We start from the raw sequence: 19,679 nt of genomic DNA, 5'->3' as shown, positions 1-19,679 counted from the left end.
GCCTGCCTCACCTTGGTGAGGTTACTCACGCTCCCCCATCTTGAATGTGCCCTCGCTGGAGGTGTTTATGCCTGTCCCCCCAGACATAATCCACAAAATCTCAATAATACTATGTGATGATACACTGTTCGTCATGTGTTTCCCTTCATCCACTGCTCATGACACAACCTCTGCCAGTCCCTGCCACCTGGTGAAATGTGTTCCCCTCTCGCCCGACGTCAACCTGGACATGCTTCGTGTGTTCGCCACACCCATCAGAGACATCGTCGTCGTCGCTCCGTTCAACCCGTAAACCGCCGGCCTACCTGTCACTGCACAACCAGCACGCCAAGTACGATGCCCGGCTCACTTCAATGACTTCCAGGTTCGGTGGCCGAACCTTCCTTCACGACATCTACCCACACAGCACCCCGACGACGCTGTCGAGCTGATGGTGGTCCGGCTCCCGCGACACCATAGTCACCGGGGGGATGACTATGGTGTCAAGCCTCTCAAGAATACTCTGTACTGTGACGGGAGGGAGGGGTGGGGGGGGGGGGGGGGCAACTATGTGCTATGTGGCGGCAATGAGGTCGACACCAGCATCGATCTGAGTATCGTCTTTGAACTAAGCTAAGATTAGTTCAAAGATTCCGCCATGTCAGTTCTTTGTAAGCCTTCAATGTGTTTAGGTGAATAAATGAACAACTGCAAAATGGAAGTGTTGTTTGGTGTAACCAACCCAAACTTCCTCCTCTAATTCACTGCTAAGATGTCTTCCTAAAATCCTAGAGAAGCTTGTTCACAAGATGATTACCAATCATCTTAATAAACACAGTATTCTTGAAAACAATCAGCCATCTTAATAAACACAGTATTTGACATCCACCGAAAAATATGGGTCCATTCAAAATTACACTTTGTGAGGTTCCATTGCTACCAAGTTCATTCTCCTGGCTTATAATTAGTGTTTGTACACTGACATGCGATGGTGGCATTGACGACACACACGTCGACGAGGCATAGTGCTTCAATGCTGTTGCAGATAGAGCTCACAGCGGAATGATTCCACTGGCCTGCACTGCCCGCTTCTATAGGGAATGAGTGACCTTGGTTACGTCACGCACTGATTACGGACTTAGACTGCAGGCACCAGCGAGAAAGGGTTATCCCGGACGCGCATACTAGGTATTATAGAATATGCGCGTCTGCTGGTGCACCAGCCTGGCGCCGAGCCAAGCGGGTTGCGTAACCGACTGGCTAGGTGCCCAGCGGGCAGTGCAACACTATGCTTTGTTAAGTTTTTCAAACTGTTGCATCCCTGAGCCCCTGGTTCTAGATGTACCCTTGTCCGGTTAGTGGCTGTCGCTACAGTTGACACTTTATCAATAATTATAGTACAGAGTTACATCACCAGTTACAGTTACATTTTCAGCAAGTACACCAAGTCCTTTAACCCATACATGTATTTTCTCATCATTACTAACTTTATGACAGGTGCAGGTATACAAAGTAAAAGGCATATTACTGTAAACATAACTAGATCTACTAGACGTCTTCGGGTCGATCCCAAAATTCCATGTCTTGTAGGTGATGACAAATCAGGCGGCGAAAGATTCGAGTCCAGGAAGGGGTATTTGAACTGAACAATCCTTTTTCTCACTAGCCAACCAACTTCTCAAATACATGAACAATAAAATGTCACCAGTTGGAATCTCTTGTGATTTGCCTAAGTATTTGAGAGTGTTCGTAAAAAACTTCCACTTGGGAAGACTGAGTGCCATTCTTAAATGCTAACATAGGGATGTGCACTGAGTTTTATCTAGATGACAGAAAGCAGAACATAGTGTTGAACAATTCTGCAATGGCATCCAGCCTGCTCTGTCTGTGGCACAAAGAAATGTATATATCGCAGGCTTAACTCTTAGTCCCTTACTGTTCTTGATCTTTATCAAACGACCTCCCATGGTGTATGAGCCAAAAGTATACTTCACTCTGTCTGCAGATGAGAGAACCATTATGACTGGCAAAATAGGCAATTGGAATCTAGAGAACACTGCATCCACTGCATTCAAAGAAGCTATAGATTCATTCACTTCAAATTGCCTGTCTCTCAGTGTTGACAAGCTCAATTCATTCAGTTTCACACAGCACACAAAAAACAAGATGATGTTGAAAAAAAATATAGTAACAGAGATGTAGTGAGAATTGAGTCTTCCAAATTCCTGGGATTACATACTAATAACAACCTAATTCCGCTACTTTACACCTCTGACCTCCTAAATTTGGCAGCATTTGCCATTCGCTTGATTGCGTCTCTTTGTGACTTGGAAACAATCAAAGTTCCATAGCTTAGACATATCCATTTATTTATGATATACGGGATCATATTCTGTGAAAATCAGTCACCTGTAAATAAAATCTCTATTGGACAGAATAGGTTCGTCAGAATTATGAGCAGAGTTCACCCCAGATCCCCTTGCAGACATTTATTCAAACAGTGGGAATCATGACCATGCCATGCCTGAATATTTTGCCGGTTATGTCCTTTGCCAATAATAACTGTACATTTTGCAAAATAAACAGTGGCTGTCATGATCATGATACACGAACTAACACCATCTTCACAAAGACAAAAAATATCTCAGCATGAAACAGAAAGGAGTACATTATTAAAGCATAAAAGTATATAACAAACTTCCAAGTCACATCAAATCAGTCATTAGGGATCTGGAAAAATTCAAAAAACAGTCAAAACTTCATATTTGTGTCAGCACTTCCTATTTTTCCAGTAATTTTTTGGAAATGTGTAGTACTTTGTGAACTGTGTTTGATTTTAAGCATCGCTATGTGATATTAGTGTGTAGTACTAGTATATAACTTACTGACAAGAGTGCTCTATATGTGCACTAGCCATTTTCCAGCAGCTTTGCCCATGCACATGATTGAAACATTGTGACGTGCATCTCCACCTCCCCACATCTCTAGATTCATCTCTTCCTTCCTCAGCCTATGACCATCTCATCCATCCCCCATCTCTCTGTCCATATGCTTCTCCCAACTCTGCCCATCTCCTCCTGTCACCCTCTGTGCCTATCCCTCCTGCACTTTCACTCTGTCCATCTCCTCCTGTCCCTCTCTGTCTGTTCATCTCCTCTTCCCTCCCCTCTCTGAACATCTTCTCTTCCCCGATCCTCTCTGTCCACCTCCTCTTCCCTCCCTTCTCTGTCCATCTACTCCACCTGAACCATCCCTCATTATCCCTCTCATTCTCCCCCTCTATTTGACCACCACATCCTCACTCCTCCTCTCTCTCCATCTCCTCGTGCCCCAGTCTCTCTGTTCGTCGCCTCTCCAGCCCTCCTCTCCCTATCCATCTGTTTCTGTATCCTCTTGCAACTCATCTCTTCCTCCCCAATCTATCCCTATCCATATTCCTCCTCCTCTCTCTGTCCATCCCCTGATGCAACCCTCTCTCTGTCCATTTTCTCCTGGCCCCTCTACTCTATCCATCCTGTCCTGACCCCCTATCTCTGTCCATTCCCTCCACCATCCATCTCATCCTCCCCTTGTCCGCCCCCGGTAGCTGAGTGGTCAGCGCGACAGACTGTCAATCCAAAGGGCCTGGGTTCGATTCCCGGCTGGGTCGGAGATTTTCTCCGCTCAGGGACTGGGTGTTGTGTTGTCCTAATCATTATCATTTCATCCCCATCGACGCGCAAGTCGCAGAAGTGGTGTCAAATCGAAAGACTTGCACCAGGCGAACGGTCTAGCTGACAGGAGGCCCTCGTCACACGACATTATTTATCCTCCCCTCAGCCATGACGATCTGCATGTATAGCACCTGCACAAGCTGCTGGTGAAGCAGAGCAATACCGCTCCCATGTCAGGGAGTAGAAATCAATTTTCTGCCACTAATGTGCTGACATGCAAAGCAGGTAGATAAAAAATGCCAAAACTACTTAAACACAACACACCTGGCATGGAAGGATATCATGGGCTGGAAAAACTTTCCTTGACTCTGAAGTATATGCTGCCCTAAAACGCAGGTCAGTAAGATAGGCCCATTATATCCCCGCAATACACACTTATCATGTAGAGCAGCCTATATGGCAGGGGCTGAAATGTCTTACCTTGTCTCTTATGTGTAGTCTGCCTGTAAAGCAGGCCAATACTGTTCTATTGGGTGACTAAATCCACACCCACAATACTTTTCCTTCGAATGCATTACCTACAAACAAATTCAAGATACGGCTATCGGCAGCCACATGGTGCCATCCTATGCCAACCTATTCATGGGCCATTTGGAGAAATCCTTCCCAAGCACCCAGAATCCTAAACCCCTCACCTGGATCAGATTTACTGATGACATTTTTACGATCTGGATAGAGTGTGAGGGCACCCTAACCACATTCCTCCAGAACCTCAACAGCTTCTGCCCCATTTGCATCACCTGGTCCAACTCAACCTATTAAGCCATCTTCCTAGATGATGACCTTCACCTCAAAGATGGCTACATCATTACCTCTGTCCATATCCAACCAACTAACCACCAGCAATACCTCCACGTCGACAGCTGCCACCATTCCGTACCAAGAAGTCTCTTCCATACAGCCTAGCCCCCTGTGGTCTTCGCATCTGCAGTGACAAGTGGTCCCTCTTGAAATATATCGAGAATTTCACTAAAGCCTTAACAGACCATAATTATCCTCCAAACATGTACAAAAACAAATTTCCCATGCCGTATCTTTCCAGTCTCCCACCACCTCCCAAAGTCTCACTGTCCAGCCACAGAGGAGTATTCCCCTCGTAACTCAGGACTGGAGTAACTGAATTACATTCTCTGCCAGGGTTTTGACTACCTCTCATCATGCCCTGAAATGAGAATGTCCTGCCCACTATCCTTCCCACCCTACCCACAGTGGTATTCCACCATCCACAAACCTAAACAATACACTCGGCCATCCCTACACAACCACTGCTCCCAACCCCTTACCTTATGGCTCATACCCCTGTAATGGACCTAGATGGAAGACCTGTCCATACATCCTCTCACCACCACTTACTCCAGTCTGGTCACAAACATCAACTATCCCATCAAAGACAGGCCTACCTGTGAAACCAGTCATGTGATCTACACGCTAAGCAGCAACCACTGTGCTGCATTCTATGTGGGCATGAGGACCAACAAGCTGACTGTCCGTTGAATGACCACCGACAAACTGTGGCCAAGAAACAAATGGACCACCCTGTTGCAAAGCATGCTGTCCAACACACTATCCTTCATTTCAATGACTGCTTCACAGCCTGTATCATATGGATCCTTCCCACCAACACCAGCTTTTCTGAACTGTGCAGATGGGAACTTTCCTAGCAATACATCCTATGTTCCTGCCTTCTGGCCTCAACCTTTGTTAGTCATTGTCCTCACCCATACAGCCGCTTCCCTGTTCCCATTACAGCATTACACAGCCCTCATTCCACCATCACACCTGGGCTTTTTACTTCTCTCCTTTCCTGCTACACCTCCCCCACCCACCACCTCTCCCTGCCTTCTGTCTAACCTCCAAATTGCACATAGCTACCCTACCCTCTTTCCACCTCGTCCCTGTGTGCTCCCCAGCAGCACTTCACTGTGTTCCACCCCTACCCTACATCCTTCCCCCTCCCCACCCCAGCCTCCTCCTTACCCCACCCAGTTGCAGTTGCCACTCCCATCATACACTTGTGCTGCTGCTCACAATGTGCCTTCAGTTTCCAGAGACTGCATTTGTGTGTGTGTGTGTGTGTGTGTGTGTGTGTGTGTGTGTGTAGTCTATTTTTGATGAAAGCCTTGATGGCCGAAAACTTATATGTGATAGCCTTTTTGTTGTGCCTATCTGTGACTCAGCATCTGCGCTATATGGTGAGTAGCAACTTTCCTTCCATAATATTGTTACATTCCATCCTGGATTTTCCACTGTTTGTCAACTAAGTAGGCTGTATTTATCTTGAAAGATGAGAAAATAGATTCAATAAACCAGAAATTACTACCACTAGAAATATTTTGTGACTTGGTTAAAGCTTTGGTCTGGATGACTCATGATATCCTAATGCAAAATTTAGAATATTATGGAGGAGTGCTACTCACCATATAGTGGAGATGATGAGTCACAGGTAGGCAGAACAAAACAGTCATCAAGTTAAGTTTTCAGCTGGAAAGGCCTTCATCCGAAATAGACCACACACACCCACACACGAACACGTGCCCCTCCCCCCACCCCCACCCTACCCCCACATACACACACACACACACACAGATGACCACATGCTCTGTCTCGCAAGACCAGACTCACTTTTCCATCCTGGATTTTACGTTCTTCCATATTATGGAGTAATAAGACACATCAGGCTCATATTTTTTATCTTATCTGAATGACAGAAACTAATCTGAGGTAGTTATATGTCCATTACTTAACAATAGGCACTCAGAATTTGAAGCGTCATGAGCATCATGCATTGTTTACCACAAGGTTCATTCTTGGACCCTATGCTGTTTTATGATTCTTCCATTTGCTGTTTCAGAAGATGCAAATTTTGTCTTTTTTGCAGGACACATGAGTACAGAAATAAAAAATAGTATTAGCCTCTTACTGAAAAGGTAGCTGATGAAGTACACACACATGAAATAAAGTTCTACATCAGCTCGGTTCCGAGAATTCTGGAACCTGTACAGAAAATTGAAATAGAGATCAACATAAACATCATTTCTGCCCTTTTTATTGCTCACGAAAACCACACATTGCATGTTGTGCCACCATACAGTGAGACCTTCTGATGTCATGGTCCAGTTGCTGTTCATACCGGTACCTCTAATACCGAGTAGCTGGTCCTCTTGCACTGATGCATACCTGTATTCATCGTGTCATACTATCTAAAAGTTCATCAAGGCACTGTTGGTCCAGACTGTCCCACTCCTCAATGGCGATTCAGTGTCGATCCCTCAGAGTGTTTGGTAGGTCATGTCGTTCATAAACAGTCCTTTTCAATCTATCCTAGACATGTTTGATAGGGTTCATGTCTGGAGAACATGCTGGCCACTCTAGTTGAGTGATGTCGTTACCCTGAAGGAAGTCAATCACAAGATGTGCATGATGGGCCCGCAAATTGTCGTCCATGAAGATGAATACCTCACCAATATGCTGCCACTATGGTTGCACTATCGGTCAGAGGATGGCATTCATGCAGCTCCAATGTCAGGCGCCTAATGGAGCCCCTTAGGGATATGGCAGCAAGAGAGGGGAAGAAAACCAATGTGCACTCCTTGTGGATGCCGGGGGGAGTCATTCCAGATGTAGAAAGGGTCCTTCCGGATGCCATGAAGGGTACAGGGTGCACCCATCTGCAGGTGGTCGCTCATGTCGGCACCAATGATGTGGGTCGCTATGGATTGGAGAAAATCCTCTCTGGCTTCCGGCGGCTATCTGATTTGGTGAAGACTGCCAGTCTCGCTAGCGGGGTGAAAGCAGAGCTCACCATCGGCAGCATCGTCGACAGGACTGACTGCTCACCTTTGGTACAGAGCCGAGTGGAGGGTCTGAATCAGAGGCTGAGACGGTTCTGCGACCGTGTGGGCTGTAGATTCCTCGACTTGCGCCATAGGGTGGTGGGGTTTCGGGTTCTGCTGGATAGGTCAGGAGTCCACTACACGTAGCAAGTGGCTACACGGGTAGCAGGGGTTGTGTGGTGTGGACTGGGCAGTTTTTTAGGTTAGATGGCCTCGGGCAGGTACAGAAAGGGCAACTGCTTCAAAGGGTGCGGGGCAAAGTCAGGACACGCGGGGACCAAGCAGCAATCGGTATTGTAATTGTAAACTGTCGAAGCTGCATTGGTAAAATACCTGGACTTCAAGCGCTGATAGAAAGCACCGAAGCTGAAATCGTTATAGGTACAGAAAGCTGGCTGAAGCCATAGATAAACTCTGCCGAAATTTTTACAAAGGCACAGAGGGTGTTTAGAAAGGATAGATTGCATGCAACTGGTGGTGGCGTGTTTGTCGCTATTAGTAATAGTTTATCCTGTATTGAAGTAGAAGTGGATAGTTCCTGTGAATTAGTATGGGTGGAGGTTACACTCAACAACCGAGCTAGGTTAATAGTTGGCTCCTTTTACCGACCTCCCGACTGAGCAGCATTAGTGGCAGAACAACTGGGAGAAAATTTGGAATACATTTCACATAAATTTTCTCAGCATGTTATAGTCTTAGGTGGAGATTTCAATTTACCAGATATAGACTGGGACACTCAGATGTTCAGGACGGGTAGTAGGGACAGAGCATCGGGTGACATTATACTGAGTGCACTATCTGAAAATTACCTCGAGCAATTAAACAGAGAACCAACTCGTGGAGATAACATCTTGGACCTACTGATAACAAACAGACCCGAACTTTTCGACTCTGTAAGTGCAGAACAGGGAATCAGTGATCATAAGGCCGTTGCAGCATCCCTGAATATGGAAGTTAATAGCAATATAAAAAAAGGGAGGAAGATTTATCCGTTTAGCACGAGTAATAGAAGGTAGATTTCAGACTGCCTAACAGATCAAAATGAAAATTTCTGTTCCGACACTGACAATGTTGAGTGTTTATGGAAAAAGTTCAAGGCAATCGTAAAATGCGTTTTAAACAGGTATGTGATGAGTAAAACTGTGAGGGACGGGAAAAACCCACCATGGTTCAACAACAAAGTTAGAAAACTACTGCGAAAGCAAAGAGAGCTTCACTCCAAGTTTAAACGCATCCAAAACCTCTGAGACAAACAGAAGCTAAACGATGTCAAACTTAGTGTAAGGAGGGCAATGCATGAAGTGTTCAGTGAATTTGAAAGTAAAATTCTATGTACCGACTTGTCAGAAAATCCTAGGAAGTTCTGGTCTTACGTTAAATCAGTAAGTGGCTCGAAACAGCATATCCAGACACTCCGGGATGATGATGGCATTGAAACAGAGGATGACACGCATAAAGCTGAAATACTAAACACCTTTTTCCAAAGCTGTATTCACAGAGGAAGACCGCACAACAGTTCTTTCTCTAAATCCTCGCACAAATGAAGAATGGCTGACATCGAAATAAGTGTCCAAGGAATAGAACAGCAACTGGAATCACTCAACAGAGGAAAGTCCACTGGACCTGATGGGATAACACTTCGATTCTACACAGAGTACGCGAAAGAACTTGCCCCTCTTCTTTAACAGCCATGCACCACAAGTCTCTAGAGGAACAGAAGGTTCCAAATGATTGGAAAAGAGCACAGGTAGTCCCAGTCTTCAATAAGGGTCATCAAGCAAATGCGCAAAACTGTAGACCTATATCTCTGATGTTGATCTGTTGTAGAATTTTAGAACATGTTTTTTGCTCTCGTATCATGTCATTTCTGGAAACCCAGAATCTACTCTGTAGGAATCAACATGGAAGATCTGCAGCAGATAGGCACTTGGTTAAGGGAGTGGCAACTGACCCTTAACATAGACAAATGTAATGTACTGCGAACACATAGAAAGAAGGATCCTTTATGGTATGATTATATGATAGCGGAACAAACATTGGTAGCAGTTACTTCTGTAAAATATCTGGGAGTATGCGTGCAGAACGATTTGAAGTGGAATGATCATATAAAATTAATTGTTGGTAAGGCGGGTACCAGGTTGAGATTCATTGGGAGAGTCCTTAGAAAATGTAGTGGCTTACAAAACACTCGTTCGACCTATACTTGAGTATTGCTCATCAGTGTGGGATCCGTACCAGATCGGGTTGGCGGAGGAGATAGAGAAGATCCAAAGAAGAGCGGCGCGTTATGTCACAGGGTTATTTGGTAACCGTGTAGCGTTATGGAGATGTTTAGCACACTCAAGTGGCAGACTCTGCAAGAGAGGCGCTCTGCATCACGGTGTAGCTTGCTCACCAGGTTTCGAGAGGGTGCGTTTCTGGATGAGGTATTGAATATATTGCTTCCCCCTACTTATACCTCCCGAGGAGATCACGAATGTAAAATTAGAGAGATTTGAGCACGCACAGAGGCTCTCAGACAGTCGTCCTTGCCACGAACCATGCACGACTAGAGCAGAAAAGGGAGGTAATGACAGTGGCACGTAAAGTGCCCTCCGCCACACACCGTTGGTTGGCTTGCGGAGTATAAATGTAGATGTAGATGTAGAACACCCACTACAGTACCTTCCATGACCACCCGCGGTGTACGTTGGCCCCAGTTAATGCCACCCAAAAACATCAGGGAACTTCCACCTTGTTGCACTTGTTGGACAGTGTGTCTAAGGCATTCAGCCTGATTGGATTACCTCCAAACACTTCTCCGATGATTGTCTGGTTGAAGGAATATGCAACTCATCAGTGAAGAGAAAGTGATGCCAACCCTGAGCAGTCCATTCGGCATGTTGTTAGGCACATCTGTAACCGTGCTGCATAGTGTCATGGTTGAAAAGATGGAGCTCGCCATGGAAGTCAGGAGTGAAGTTGCACATCATTAGGCCAACTGCGCATGGTTTGAGTCATAACACTATGTCCTGTGGCTGCACGAAAAGCTGCATGAAAAGCATTATTCAACATGGTGGCATTGCTGTCCAAGCTCCTCTACATCTACTGAGCCATAATCCACAGATAGCGGTCATCCACTGCAGTAATAGCCCTTGAGTTCCTGTCTCTCTGTATCACCTCCATGTCTGAATAACATTGTTTTGGTTCACTCCGAGACACCTGGACACTTCCCTTGCTGACAGCCCTTCCTGGCACAAAGTAAAAATGCGGACACAATTGAACCATGATATTGACCATCTAGGCATGGTTGAACTACAGACAAAACAAGCTGTGTACCTCCTTCCTGGTGGAATGACTGGAGCTGATTGGCTGTCGCACACCCTCCATCTAATAGGTGCTCTTCATGTATGGTTGTTTACATCTTTGGGTGGGTTTAGTGACATCTCTGAACAGTCATACTGACTGTGTCTGTGATACAATATCCAAAGTGAACATCTATCTTCAGGAGTTCTGAGAACCGGGATGATGCAAAACTTTTTTTTATGTGTGTAGCATTAATAAAGTGTCTTAGTTCACCCATGTTTGCAACGCACATAATTACTGATACAGGCAATTTAAAAACTAAGGAACTAGTTTCTTCTGCATATTTACATTTACTACTGAGTAAGGGAACCATTTTGTGGGGAACTCAATGTACAGGGACAATGTTTCCTGAAAACATAAGAAGTTTTTAAGAATTGTATCTGTTGTTAATTTTAGAGCATCCTGTAAGGACTTGTTCAAAAAACAAGGTGTTTTAACAACTAATTCACAACTTGTTCTTGTTGTTGTGGTCTTCAGTCCTGAGACTGGTTTGATGCAGCTCTCCATGCTACTCTGTCCTGTGCAAGCTTCTTCATCTCCCAGTACCTACTGAAACCTACATCCTTCTGAATCTGCTTAGTGTATCATCTCTTGGTCTCCCTCTACGATTTTTACCCTCCACGCTGCCCTCCAATACTAAATTTGTGATCCCTTGATGCCTCAAAACATGTCCTACCAACCGATCCCTTCTTCTAGTCAAGTTGTGCCACAAACTTATCTTTTCCCCAATCCTGTTCAATACCTCCTCATTAGTTACGTGATCTATCCACTTTCTCTTCAGCATTCTTCTGTAGCACCACATTTTGAAAGCTTCTATTCTCTTCTTGTCCAAACTAGTTATCGTCCATGTTTCACTTCCATACATGGCTACACTCCATACAAATACTTTCAGAAAGGACTTCCTAACACTTAAATCTATACTCGATGTTAACAAATTTCTCTTCTTCAGAAACGCTTTCCTTGCCATTGCCAGTCTACATTTTATATCCTCTCTACTTCGACCATCATCAGTTATTTTACTTCGTAAATAGCAAAACTCCTTTACTACTTTAAGTGTCTCATTTACTAATCTAATTCCCTCAGCATCATCCGACTTAATTCGACTACATTCCATTATCCTCGTTTTGCTTTTGTTAATGTTCATCTTATATCCTCCTTTCGAGACACTATCCATTCCGTTCAACTGCTCTTCCAAGTCCTTTTGCTGCGATGTTGTCAGCGAACCTCAACATTTTTATTTCTTCTCCATGGATTTTAATACCTACTCCGAATTTTTCTTTTGTTTCCTTCACTGCTTGCTCAATATACAGATTGAATAACATCGGGGAGAGGCTACAACCCTGTCTCACTCCCTTCCCAACCACTGCTTCCCTTTCATGTCCCTCGACTCTAATGACTGTCATCTGGTTTCTGTACAAATTGTAATTAGCCTTTCGCTCCCTGTATTTTACCCTTGCCACCCTCAGAATTTGAAAGAGAGTATTCCAGTCAACATTGTCAAAAGCTTTCTCCAAGTCTACAAATGCTAGAAACGTAGGTTTGCCTTTTCTTAATCTTTCTTCTAAGATAAGTCGTAAGGTCAGTATTGCCTCATGTGTTCCAACATTTCTACGGAATCCAAACTGATCCTCCCCGAGGTCCGCATCTACTAGTTTTTCCATTCGTCTGTAAAGAATTCGCGTTAGTATTTTGCAGCTCTGACTTATTATACTGATAGTTCGATAATTTTCACACCTGTCAGCACCTGCTTTCTTTGGGATTGGAATTATTATGTTATTCTTGAAGTCTGAGGGTATTTGGCCTGTCTCATACATCTTGCTCACCAGCTGGTAGAGTTTTGTCATGACTGGCTCTCCCAAGGCCGTCAGTAGTTCTAATGGAATTTTGTCTACTCCGGGGGCCTTGTTTCGACTCAGGTCTTTCAGTGCTCTGTCAAACTCTTCACGCAGTATCTTACCTCCCATTTCGTCTTCATCTACATCCTCTTCCATTTCCATAATATTGTCCTCAAGTACATCGCCCTTGTATAAACCTTCTATATACTCCTTCCACCTTTCTGCCTTCCCTTCTTTGCTTAGAACTGGGTTGCCATCTGAGCTCTTGATATTCATACAAGTGGTTCTCTTCTCTCCAAAGGTCTCTTTTAATTTTCCTGTAGGCTGTATCTATCTTACCCCTAGTGAGATTAGCTTCTACAATCTTACATTTGTCCTCTAGCCATCCCTGCTTAGCCATTTTGCACTTCCTGTCGATCTCATTTTTGAGATGTCTGTATTCCTTTCTGCCTGCTTTATTTACTGCATTTTTATATTTTCTCCTTTCATCAATTAAATTCAATATTTCTTTTGTTACCCAAGGATTTCTACTAGCCCTCGTCTTTTTACCTACTTTATCCTCTGCTGCCTTCACTACTTCATCCCTCAGAGCTATCCATTCTTCTTCTACTGTATTTCTTTCCCCCATTCTTGTCAATTGTTCCCTTATGCTCTCTTTGAAACTCTGTACAACCTCTGGTTCTTTCAGCTTATCCAGATCCCATGTCCTAAAATTCCCACCTTTTTGCAGTTTCTTCAGTTTTAATCTACAGGTCATAACCAATAGATTGTGGTCAGAGTCCACACCTGCCCCTGGAAATGTCCTACAATTTAAAACCTGATTCCTAAATCTCTGTCTTACCATTATATAATCTATCTGCTACCTTTTAGTATCTCCAGGATTCCTCCATGTATACAACCTTCTTTTATGATTCTTGAACCAAGTGTTAGCTATGATTAAGTTATGCTCTGTGCAAAATTCTACCAGATGGCTTCCTCTTTCATTTCTTAGCCCCAATCCATATTCACCCACTATGTTTCCTTCTCTCCCTTTTCCTACTGACGAATTCCAGTCACCCATGACTATTAAATTTTTGTCTCCCTTCACAACATACAAATGCATAATTATCTGTGTTATTACCAATATTAATCTTTTCTCAAAAAAGAGTGAAAACCATGAACATAACATCAGGCTAAAATAATAACCTCTATAAAGACTCCAAAGGGTACAGAACTGGTACAGAATTGTTGTTGGTGTTGCATTTGACAACCAACCGGAGCACTTTAAACGTAACGTACATAACATGGTGGAGTTTAAGACTGAATTATAGAACTTTCTTCTGGGAAACACCATCTGCTCCATTGAAATGTGTTTTTATACTCTCAAATTGAATGTTTCTGGTTAGTTCATAATTAGAACCAGCAATCTAATATCATTTCACTAAGTTGCACTTAAATTACATGTACATCAGTGACTTCTTTTCACAAGCCACAATCAACCTGCCATGGGATCCAGGCAAAATGATTAATGCAATTTAAAAATGTAAATGAATAAAAATAATCAAATTTCAACAACAAGGCAAGGACAATTTGCAGGATTACCAAGGTATGAAACAAATAAACTTAGTAATGCAAATAATATTGAATTCTCAGATGACAAAGGCAGTGAGACAGAAGATATGAAATTTAAATCACTAGCTACTAAAATTTAATAAATTCATCATAACAGTAACTGAAAACACAGACACAAAACATAGTCCATCAAAATGGATACCAGTAACTATACAATCCCTTGATCAAAATTATCTGAAATGAAATCTGTGCAGTCCTAAAGCATCGACTGCACACTGACCAGCGCAGTGCCACGAAATGGCATCAAGAAGAAGCTGACCCATATGCCAATGGAAAGAACGGGCAACACCACACCTCCAAGAAGACAGAGTTCAGCACCCCATGTCAACATTAATTTAACTAGCAGCCCTTCGGTGGTAGCCCCAGTTCAGTCGCAGCCCTCAAGAGCATCAGTACAGACTAATAGGAAGCTGTTACTTAACTTGCATTCTGTCAGTAATAGATTATTTGAGCACTTGCAAGTAGGAGGCACAGGCAGCCACTTCATAAAGAGAAGTTAAGTTATATTTTTTTTTTAGAAGTAAAATGATCATTTAATCTTCATGTGATTTGTACAGATTATTTTGGATTCCTGCTACTGGCAATCACAACTTCTCTCCTTCCTTTTTTGTGACAGTGCTGATTGCCACAGTAGCCCACACAACATACTCTATACTGAAAATCTCACATATAATCAATTTCTAGTTATTTCTGCTTAGTCTTATCAGTACCCCTTCAAATTACTTAACGAAGTTTAAAATATTTCATCTTGGGCACTATAAGCTGTTCTCATTGCTATATTGTAGTTTACCAAATTTATTACTGTACAGCATACAAATAGATTTTCAGTTCTGACAGGTCTTCGGGCAGGGAGGTTACAAGGTGTAGTTAGTGGTTATGGGCGGGACAAGCACACAGTCTTAGTACGGACAAGCAGAGTGGAGTGTTCAAAACAAAATGAATGAATGCTACTGCTCCAACAGAGAAACAAAGGCATTATTCATTAAGATAGCTGAAGATAAAGGACATAATCACTCAAAAGACTTATTGTCTTTCATAAATGATGAAAGAGGAAAACTAATAAAATGGACAGAGGACATCTGTCGACTCAAATGCGGCAAAAGTGTTCTAGATTCTCTAGAAACAGCAAACAACTTTAACAAAATCATACAATGGATACTCCAGATAGATATATCTACAATGTAGGAAAAAGACAGATCGCTACTTACTGTAAAGACAACACATTAAGTTGGAAACAGGAACAATTAAAAGACATTTACATAAAGCTTTCGGCCACAGCCCTCATCAGCACTGAGAAACTCACCATTTATATACACAAGGAAGCACACCTCAAGCACCCATGACCGCCAACTCCAGCATCTCGGTCCAGAATGCCAGCTGATTGAATTATGCAATATCCAAATTTGTGAGCCATTCAGGTATGACAGTGGCCCATGCTGAACTATAAGGGAACATGAAGGCAGGCATAACCATCCTCAAGGTTACAGTTGACCTCTTCTGACCACCGCAATGGAGGATCACTGTGCTTGTACTAAGCAATTTGTAACTCCTTCACATCTGTGACTATCCGTTCAAGAAAAAATAATGGATCCCTGTGTCATCCCACACTACTGATCAGAGGCTAGCAGAAGCTGCAATAAGAATTACCATCCCGTGCATAGGCTGCCATTAATGTCACAAAACAAATGGGTACTTTTGTAGTGATGTCATGACCAGGAAGCACAGACTGCTGATTAATGGTGCTGCAATGAATCATGGTTCTGTGCTACCTCAAATGACCATCATTGGTGAGTATGACTGTTACCTGGGGACAGGTCTCATTTTTCTAATGTTTTGGAGAGGCTCATCAGTGTTACTGTCGGTGTCATGGTGTGGGGTGTCATCAGGCACAAGTTATACCACAGTTGGTAACAATTGAGGGAACTTTGGTGGTACAATGGCTTGTCATGGGTATCCTGTCCTCATGTGCTACCAATCATGTGACAGTATCATGGTGCCATTTTTCAACAAGACAGTGCTCATCCACACATGGCACAAGTTCTTTATAAAACTGACTCAACTTTATAATCACTGAAATAACGTCGTAAACTCTCTCAACATGTGTAGTTTAATTTTGTTTCCTCCTGCCCTCCAGAGTGCAGCAGCATTTTTTTTTTTTTTTTTTTTTTTTTTTTCAGGCAGTGTAGTTCCGGTGTTCCTAAACAAACATGTGCAGATTCATTGCTGGTTCGTGATTACTAAAATATGCAGCTCCTCTACCTTCACAGTGTTCCCAACTTTGCCATTGCCATGTATAATAGGAAAGACTCCAGCACAAATAATAGCATTAAATATTCAAACAGCAGCGTATAGATAGTAAGTCAACTTCATCACACTGGATGGAATGATGATGGGTGCAAAGATGACAAACCCTAAATATTACTTTGTGACTGAAACTTCCTGGCAGATTAAAATTGTATGCCAGACCGAGACTCGAACTAGGGACCTTTGCCTCTCGCGGGCAAGTGCTCTACCAACTGAGCTACCCGAGCATGACTCACTACCCACCCTCACAGCTTCACTCCCGCCAGTACCTTGCTTCTACCTTCCATACTTCACCGAAGCTCTCCTGCAAAACTTTCAGAACTAGCACTCCTGGAAGAAAGGATATTGCAGAGACATGGCTATGCCACAGCCTGGGGGATGTTTCCAGAATGAGACTTTCATTCTGCAGTGGAGTGTGTGCTGATAAGAAACTTCCTAGCAGATTAAAACTGTGTGCCGGACCAAGACTCAGTCCAGCACACAGTTTTAATCTGCCAGGAACTTTCATATCAGTGCACACTCCACTACAGAGTGAAAAATCTCATTCAGGATACTTTGTGACAGTTTCAGATTTGTGTAAATACACACCATTTTGTTTGTACTATGTGTGGAAATTTGAAAGCGGCAATTGCACATGTCAGACAAGTGCTAGTATTGGCAGACTTACCAGTGTTTTGATGTACCACAATATTTTGACAGAGCTTTCAGCAACATGTATGACTTGTCCTGTTGTGACACTATAAGAACATGGTGTATCTCTGCATACCTACACGAACTATTTCTTCAACTTCTTCCTCACAAATTGCTATTGAGGCAGAGGTCACGTCATGTGTAGTACGAAACTAAATGTACTACTTATTTACCAACACCTCAACTTTAGAGAATTATCTATTAAATATTGACAAACATTTCCTTTTCTTCTCTCAGAGCTGAAATTTTTTCATTAAATTTCACTATAGTACTTACTTCCAACTTCTTGAGCACAAAACAGTGGATAATTAATTTATTACAATAAACAGAAATTGTTCCAATACTGAACCACTTGTTGCTTATTAAGTAGTCTCTAAAAGAAGCCTTCAACAGGTAAAGAAAAGAGGTACAAAAGAAAATAATTTTGAGTACTCTTCAATAAATGCTCTAGTGCCGTATTATCAGAGACACTTATTTGGGCACTAAATAATATGTGAACTTACTGTAAGTTGTTACAGTAGCCGTTCTAGGAATATCATGTATTAAAGAAATTTCTCCAAATACATCTCCTGGCTCCAAATCACCCGCTGGAATGATGACAGGTTCATTTGACACCGGGTCTATAGCTGATTGTGTTATACCAGCTTTACCCGACAATATAAAATAAATGCCCGTTGGAAGACCTTCCTGTTTGACAACAACTCTGCCTGGCCCATAGCAAAGGAGATAAGTAACTTCTGCTAGTTTCTTCTGCACATCCTGTCATCAAAAATGAAAAAGGTCACTACACATTCCAAACTTTAATAGAAGGAATGCCAGCAGAATGAAACATCCAATTAAAAATCTGAACTTGAAACATTATAAAGACTCAAAAAGGTTTCACATTCATGAATGCACCATTCTACTGAAAACAAAAGTTAGCAACACAAATTGAAGTTGTGCATTTCCTCTCTGATGTGAGCATGAAAAACATTGTATCATCCAGGAAGAAATTTAATCTAAATAAGAATTTACTTTGTGTTTCATGCACTGTTTTGTTTTATGAGAATGAAGTGTTAGGAGACTGTGACAGCTGAATGTTTGTGTCAGCATTTGTGTTATCAGAAGTACCTGCAAAAACTGACAATGAGAACAGGAAGGTAGCAGAACACAAAAATTAACTACCAATATTACTACGTTTCATAAAGAAATAAGACTGTAGCTTTGTTTGTTTTTGGACTGGGAAAGAGAACTGTGTCTTTTTTGTTTCAGTTATTGTTTTAGGGTACATGTGGAAGGCAATGAGAGAGTTACAACAGTCTGACATGCATGAACATTTTTAGATTCTACAATCTCACACATACATGTGAACAGAGTAGCCTTAACTTTGTTAAAAAGTGGAAATTATTATTCCATGAGATTGAAAGTGAATTTTCATACAGAGCACCAAGATGTTGTACAATTTACAATATTATTTCAAATTGGAAGCTTGATAACTTACTAGCTCTTACTATGCTGTGATAACACAATTTGTAGGCATATAATGAATTGTTTCATTACAAAAATGCAAGTCTGGAGTTGGTTTTATTTATTCGCTGCAGCATTCAGACCCATCAACTCACACACATTACACCACCCTAACCATTTACAGAATATGCAAAGAAACTCACTAGAAAATAAATTGTGAGTCCTACAGTGCAGCCACAGGGTTGTGTGAGTCTAATAGAGGGAAACATTCCATATGGGAAAAATATATCTAAAAACAAAGGTGATGTGACTTACCAAACGAAAGTGCTGGCAGATCGATAGACACACAAACAAACACAAACATACACACAAAATTCAAGCTTTCACAACCAACGGTTGCTTCGTCAGGAAAGATGGAAGGAGAGGGAAAGGCGAAATGATGTGGGTTTTAAGGGAGAGGGTAAGAAGTCATTCGATTCCCGGGAGCCTAAAGACTTACCTTAGGGGGGAAAAAGGACGGGTATACAATCGCACACACACACATATCCATCCACACACACAAGCAGACATATTTCAAGGCAAAGAGTATGGGCAGAGACGTCAGTCGAGGCAGAAGTGCAGAGGCAAAGATGTTGTTGCATGACAGGTGAGTTATGAGTGGCGGCAACTTGAAATTAGCAGAGATTGACAGTGGATAACGGGAAGAGAGGATATATTGAAGGGCAAGTTCCCATCTCTGGAGTTCGGATAGGTTGGTGTTAGTGGGAAGTATCCATATAACCCGGATGGTGTAACACTGTGCCAAGATGTGCTGGCTGTGCACCAAGGCATGTTTAGCCACAGGGTGATCCTCATTCCCAACAAACACTGTCCATTCTCATGAATGGACATAGGGCAGACAGTGTTTGTTGGGAATGAGGATC

General features: G+C 42.6%; 1 protein-coding gene across 2 annotated transcripts in view; it reads right to left on the bottom strand.

Annotated features, from left to right (window-relative positions):
* The window catches only part of LOC126281434 (cAMP-dependent protein kinase type I-alpha regulatory subunit-like), a 214,972-nt gene that overhangs the window by 136,611 nt on the left and 58,682 nt on the right, over positions 1-19,679 (bottom strand). For both annotated transcript variants that reach the window (XM_049980398.1, XM_049980399.1), the window contains exon 4: positions 17,814-18,069. In XM_049980398.1, coding sequence (XP_049836355.1) covers positions 17,814-18,069 — 256 coding nt within the window. The remainder of the gene's footprint in view (positions 1-17,813; positions 18,070-19,679) is intronic.

Source organism: Schistocerca gregaria, chromosome 7, assembly GCF_023897955.1.
Source record: "Schistocerca gregaria isolate iqSchGreg1 chromosome 7, iqSchGreg1.2, whole genome shotgun sequence".
Classification (NCBI taxonomy): Eukaryota; Metazoa; Arthropoda; class Insecta; order Orthoptera; family Acrididae; genus Schistocerca; species Schistocerca gregaria.
Note: the sequence above shows the minus strand (reverse complement) of the source record. Positions and strands in the feature narration are given on the sequence as shown.